The 6,768-nt window shown below is 46.0% G+C and overlaps 1 protein-coding gene across 1 annotated transcript in view; it reads right to left on the bottom strand.

The window, feature by feature from the left end:
- Positions 1–3,907: 3,907 nt before the first annotated feature.
- The window catches only part of ALDH1L2 (aldehyde dehydrogenase 1 family, member L2), a 35,512-nt gene continuing 32,651 nt past the window's right edge, over positions 3,908–6,768 (bottom strand). Inside the window, exons 22-23 of the mRNA XM_004675732.2 lie at positions 6,437–6,636; positions 3,908–4,588 (exon numbers count right to left, since the gene is read on the bottom strand). Coding sequence (XP_004675789.1) covers positions 4,533–4,588; positions 6,437–6,636 — 256 coding nt within the window. The 3' untranslated portion in view covers positions 3,908–4,532. The remainder of the gene's footprint in view (positions 4,589–6,436; positions 6,637–6,768) is intronic.

Genomic DNA, 6,768 nt, shown 5'->3' with positions numbered 1-6,768 from the left:
CCTTATGGCTTTACTTTCCCAGTAAGAGATAGTCTGCCTACACTCAGATAAGAGAGGTGGCTGCAGATACCACACAAATTTCCCAAGGTTTCACAATAGGGAAGGCAGAAGCCATGTTTTAAGTTCAGGCAGGCAGCCAGTCTGGCCGTGGTGGGATGAGGAGGCATTTTGCTGGGATCCTGTCCCAGCCCAGCCACTTCCAGTATCTTCTGTGAACTGGGGACAATGGTGGTTGGCAAGTAGTGAGTTAACACACATACTTAGGACAGCAGTAAATGTGAGGCCCAACTGCACTGTAAGGAGAGTGCACGGTTGTGGCGAAATGTGGGGGAGAAAGTGAGGTTATAGGTGGCTGGATGCTTTTCTCACAACTCCAATTGTAGGAATTCATTCTGGCAAGTCTGGCTTTGCTCACACATTTCTATAGAAGGTTTATTGCGGTGTTTAAAAGAGCAAAAAATCAGAAAAAGCCCAACAATAGAAACCAAGTTGAATGAAAACCATTAACATATGCAGCTATATTGACCAGAAGGATTCTTATGTATTGTTAATTGACAAAAATATGACAACGTCATGACATTATTATTGATTCTGTAAAAAAAATATAGAAAAAGTCAAACAATCTGAAATAGAAGGTTACTTGTATGGAACATTTATAGTTGAGTCTTACCTGCCCGTATGTGTTTTTTACATAGTTACATAACCAGTCATTTAAAAAATCCACGTGGGTATGATTTGCATAACAGTCACAGAATTCCAGCCCATCCATCATGTCTCCTGTCTGACACTCTTCCAGCCCTAGTTTCCCTTTGCTTTTATCTCCTTGGCATGTGGGTACATGGGAACCAAACCTGGTTCCTCACCTTGGATCCAGCCACTTTGACAAGCCCTCTTACAGAGAATGCATGTTCTGCTTCGTTTTTCCCTTGGACAAGTACTGAGCCCATGTTTACTGTTCATCACCCGGGACCCGAGAGCTCTGGCATTGACGTTCTCCGCTTGGCCGAGACCGCCATCTTCCCTGCTCGAGTGTCTGATCTACCATCCAATAGCTGTGAGGTCTGGGTAGGTGGTTTTTACCTGAAAATGAGTATTTACCGGGCTCCGCCTGTGTATTAGGCACTAATGAGATGGCACTGAACAGAAGATGCACTTTTTGTGGAGTTTACATTCTAACTGGGAGAGAAACCTATGCCAGGTTCTGGCGAGCACCATGAAAAACAGTGTAAGGAGACTAGAGCCTAGCAGGGCAGACGAGACAAATGAGGGACGTGGGTGTGAATACAGAGAGCAGTCAGGGGTGGGGCTCTCTTAGATTTGAGGAGAGGCCGGGAGCTGGGGGGTTGGATGTGGGAAGAAAAGAGGCAGAGGTGCACCTCCCTGGTTTGCACGTGCCCTGATTATGGCTTCACTTCTAATTCTGTGTTCAGCAAGGTCAAACTGGTACCTCAAAGTCAGCCTTGAGCTCAGCAAGCAGCAAAGGGCATATCTCAGTTGCTCTGACCCCCACAGAGGAGAGCCCTTGGTTAAAATACTCCAGCGCAGCGCTGGGAAGAGAGCTGTGAGGGCCAGGGCCCTGAGGTAGGAGCAGCTTTGGCCTGAGGAACATCAAGGAAGCTGACATGGCTGGACGGAGCAAGGGAAATGGGCCAGCAGGAGCTCATGGTGGCCAGAAGCAAGATGGATAGAGCCACAAAAAGTACATGGGCTTTATTCTGAGTGAAACGACAGCCACAGAGAGGTCCTGAGCAGAGGAGGGACTCACCTGGCCAAGGCTTTGAACAGAAAGACACAAAGAGACATCAGGGTGACCAGCTCAGAGAAGAGAGGAGTTAGAGCGGCTGATGACGTGGCAGCGGTGAAGGCAGTAAGGAGAGCACGTTTACTCCTGCACTTAGGAGCTGACATTGTTCAATTTATTCGTTTTTCCAGAAGTTGTGATGATTAAAGATCGTATTTTCAAAGTGCTCGGCAGTGCCAATGGCAGAGGCAGAGGCCCTCACGCCACAGCTGGTCGCTGTGCACAGAATGCCAAGGCCGGGGACAGGGTGGGCTCTTGACTAGTTAGGAGGGCAAATGCTTTCAGTGCCAAGTGGCAAGACCTGTGCTCTTGAGAAATGGGAGCACTGAGGATTCTTAAGCCAGCAGGGGCAGGCAAGGCCAGGAAGCATGTTTAAGGGGAAGTGGCCTGCGGGAGCGAAGCTGTGAGCAGGGGACTGGGAGGGGCAGAGAAGCGCCTCGAGTGGCCCCGCTGCCCCAGCTGGGGGAACAATCAGCAGTTCTCTTTTAGTATAGCAAAGCCGTCAGTGAACTAAAGGAGGGGACAGCGATGATTTGGTCCGTGTGTTCATCACTTAGCAGGCTGTGAACCATTAGGTTTCAATTCACTGGTAATTTTATGAATTCCATGGGGCCTTTAATTCTGATTAGCAGCTATTAAGAACCTTAGAACTCGCTATGGGTAAAGGAATTCTTAATCTGGGCTTTAAGAGGTCTGTGAATCTCTTGAAGATATTTGCAGAATTAGAGTGCATGTGGGCTTGGGGGCTAGAGATGGGACACCCACAGCTTGTAGACAGATTGGTGGCCCAAAGAAAGATGACAAACATTCATACTGATAGCAGTCTTAGAGGATAAAAGCAGCCTATAAATGGGCATCTTTTGGTTTGCGATTTCATCTACCATTAAAATATCTTTCATTAAAATAATAGGTAAAAATAGTTTAGATTACATGAAATCACACAAAGCTTATAAAACACCATTGCCATCTTATTCAAATATGAACTACCAGGTTGGACCCAGGTTCCGTCCAGAATTTCAGAATGCTGAGCTCTGATGATAAACGAGCTACAGTACAATTTAAAAATACCTGCAGGCAAGATTCGCCCTGTTGACCATGCCAGGCCATCCCTGCTATTCTTCCTTTGCATGTTTTCTGCCTCGGACTTTTGTTGCTTATTGATTCTCTATGTTCTCATATAATCTTACCTTCTTTGAAGCAGCCACATTTCCACAGTAACAAGTAAGTACCCCCATGGGCTCCTTCAGCACCAAAGAGCTAGGAATTTTTACTGAATTTTTTGTTTAAAAGGTGGCTTAGTTGAAGTGAATTGTCTGACCACCTTCCAGAGTGTTCCGTGATTCAGTAACTCACCACCTTCCATTCACCAGTGCATGGTGGTAATTTACCCCCTGCGTGCTTTTGTATGGCAACGGGCAATTAGTGAGTGCCGTGGGGTTGTGACAATTCCCATTTCTTGCGTGTAGACTACGGTCAAAACACCTTGTTAAGTACCTTCTGTGTTTTATCCTTTGACTCCTCACACCTTCCATCAAGACAGGGATTTTACCCCTATTTCATAGCTATAAAGGCTCAGCTAACTTGGTTACTAACTTGCCTGAGGTCTTCCCAGTGCGTGGCAGAACCAACGAGTAGGTAGACGGGTGGAAAGCAAGATGGCCTATGGAGGAGAGTGCGCGCCGGAGAGAGAGCAGCGCCCTCCCAGAAGCACTGCAGGCTCGGCCAGTGCTTGGATCCGGCACGTAGGAGCAACAGATGAGAAAAAGCAGCCCTGGAATTGATGAGCTCCTGACAAGGGTTGTAGGGAAATTAATGAATACTTGGAGTTAATTCACCTCAATTTACCGTTAAAAAGTTATGGGGAGAACAGTTCGTTTTTGTTCAGTACCAGGACCAAAGCACATTGCAAGCGGCTTTACTTATGTTGCTGCATTGAACCTCCCAAGAAGGTGCCTGGGGAAGGCACTATTCTCCCCCTCTTACAGGTAAGGAAGCAGAGGCTCAGAGAAGCTGCATACGTTTCTCGAAGTCACAATAAGATGATACAATAGGACCCAAGAGCAGCCTCCAAGCGTATTTACTTTCTACTAAATCATGCTGCAGAAGTCACATCAGCAGCTGTTTATTAGCCGTCTACTTATAGGGCGAGAGCATGTCTTTAATTTTTACCTGCATCTCAGAATATATATAGCACCTCCCCCCGTAGGTATTCAAGGACCATTTAGGGGGTCCACATCACAGTGGGTTCAAAAACAGAATAGCAAAGGCACAAAGATGCATCACACAAACAGGAAAAAAAGCTTCTTTCACATCCCTTAGAGGGTTAACTATTGTTTAAGAGCAAAATTATAGAAACCCTTTTATACCTCATCTATACAGCTCAGAGGTTAAAATTAGACAACAGTTCCCCCAAAGAGCACCTGTGTATTCTAGTTAAATGAAGGGGCGTTTTCAGGATGAACAACCCTGATCAGATGAGTCTCCGAGGAAAAAAATGCAGCATGGTACTTTATAAGTATGGAAGATAAACATCAAAACCCCCTAGGTACAAGTCATTTTAAAGTTGAACAGGTGCATCAGAAATACTCAGACACGTGGCCTGCCCTCTTCACGGTCCACGCGAGTATGTTTGGCTGCGGGCTGATACCTCCTTCCTGTGCACGCTGGGGATGCTCGGTTTTGGGGGTGAGGACGGCACGGACCCCGAGGGCTGACTGGCGAAGGTGTCGCTCTAATACTCCAGTGTCACGGTCTTGGTTTTGAGGTATTCGTTGAGTGCTTCCTCACCTAGGAAAGACGGAAAGCAGGTGATGGACCACGTGAAGAGGTGGACATGACGTCACCAGGCTTCCAGAGACAAGTGGTGTAGGAGTTGAGGCTGAGGCTAGTGCTGCTGAAGTTCATGTGGGTCACCTGAAGGGCCTCGGGAACTGCAGATCCTGGCTGCATTGGGCTCCTGCGGCCGGAGGTCATGACGCCTCATCACTCCTGGCCGGGACCACCTGGCCGGGACCTTGCAGGGAGGACCTAGAGCTGAGTTTGGCCTCCAGGCCCAAGAACCAGGGCTGGCTTCTTCACGCAAAACCTTTCTGTCTCGCTGCTGGTGACAAACTGTGCATGTGTGCCCTTCATCCATTTAGGCTGGGCCAAAGGGACAAGGTACTTGACCTTCAGTTTGTATTAAATGAGCTCATTTGAGCCGAGAAGAGAAAGATTAGAGGTTATGTGGTCTAATCTTACTTTAAAGATGAGGTGATACCTTATGGTAAACACTGAGAATGGCAGATCCAGACAAAAAAGAATTGGGTCCACCTTTCTGTTCTATTTTCTCTCCATCTAGTGCAACCATCGTCTCTACAGCAGTTAAGGGCATGGACCACAGAAGAGGAGACAAAACAAGGTTCTCAGCCTAAACTAGGGTCACTTAGGCTGCTATTCAGACTCCTTCTCTTAGGTCACACTCCAGACCAATTAAATCAGCATCTTTGCATGTTTTTAAAATCCTGAAGGGGGTTTTAATCCCACTGAAACTAAGGCTAGGACCCTCTTGGCTAAAGGGGTTTTAATAAAAATATTTTGGGAAAGAAGGAAAATTATTAGGCAAACGCTGCTGTTTTATGTAAAGCAGAGACCTGAAACTACTTATGATCTATCAAAAGACAAGCAATACCTGATTGGTTACCTCACTTTGTGATAATAATTTTCCTAAGAATATATCCCACTGTGATTTGGATGAAAGCCATACTGAAGGCATTAAAAAAAAAAAAAAAAAAAAAAGACTACCTCCAACCCAATGGTATTTAAAATGAGAGCTTCTTTTATTGCTGCAAATACACTGCCAAAATTCATCAGGAAGAGAAAATATAAAAGTGCCCCAACATTTAAGGGACTGACCTTAATTCCAGTCAGTCCCAAACCTTTCCAGACCAACTGTGGGGGCTGAGTATGGACTTTATACCTACTTTGAAGTCTTTGCCAGAGGCTGGCTGGCTCTGTGACTCTGGGCATTTCCCCATTTGTAAGCTAAGGATAATAATAGCACCTATCTCCCAGGGCTATTGTAAGGCTTGCTTTGCTCATCTGGATAAAGTAATTAGAATAAGGCCTGGCAATACTTAGTGTTCAAAGTAAGCCATTGCTTGCAACGTGATAACATCACCGCCTGTGGTGAATTACATTTTGGGCTTTCCACAAACTCTAAACCTGAGTTTCTAGGCTCCCAGGAAACTCTGCCAGTTGCACTGTCGACGCTGGGAGACTGCCAAACAGCTTAGAGACAGGATTTATTCTTGGAGCTAACTGGTTATTCTTCCTGGGCTCCACTTAGTCCCACACACGCTAAACTAGGTTCATGCTGAGTGTCAGGTTACAAACAACCTGTTTTAGCTAAAAGATTCCACATGAACTTTTCTAAAATAAAGGACTTTTGCACACAACTTCTGTACTTTTCTGTATCTCCATTATGTTCCATAAAGCGTTCGCTTTAACGACAGACGAGTACACCTGCAAGCCTTGCTCTAGATGCCATGTAGGAAATGTCCTGCAAGACAGCACAGGTGGTGTGAAGCCCAGGGCAGACTTCCCTGCGATGCAGCCACAAAGAGGCCACAACAGGCCACTGACGGCAGCACCTACCTAAGTCTTTTCCGAAGCCAGATTGTTTAACTCCACCAAAAGGAGCTGCTACGTCCGTCTTGTTGTATGTGTTAATGAAAACAGTTCCCGCGTCCAGTTTCTCGCTCACATACATAGCTTTACTTATGTCTCTGGTGAAAACCCCCGAGGCCAGGCCGTATTCCGTATTATTTGCACGCTGCAACACACCATCGAGGTCCCTACAGGATGTTTTTAGAAAGACAGAGCACTTGATTATGTGTGAAGCAAAAAACTTCCAGTTTATGTTCTGGGAGTTTCTATTCCATGCTAGAAACAGAAAAACATTACTCCCACCTATGCTTAAATTATAT

This window comes from Condylura cristata, unplaced genomic scaffold (assembly GCF_000260355.1).
Source record: "Condylura cristata isolate star-nosed mole 26May11 unplaced genomic scaffold, ConCri1.0 scaffold00004, whole genome shotgun sequence".
Lineage (NCBI taxonomy): Eukaryota > Metazoa > Chordata > Mammalia > Eulipotyphla > Talpidae > Condylura > Condylura cristata.
This window is presented reverse-complemented; position numbering and strand designations above follow the sequence as displayed.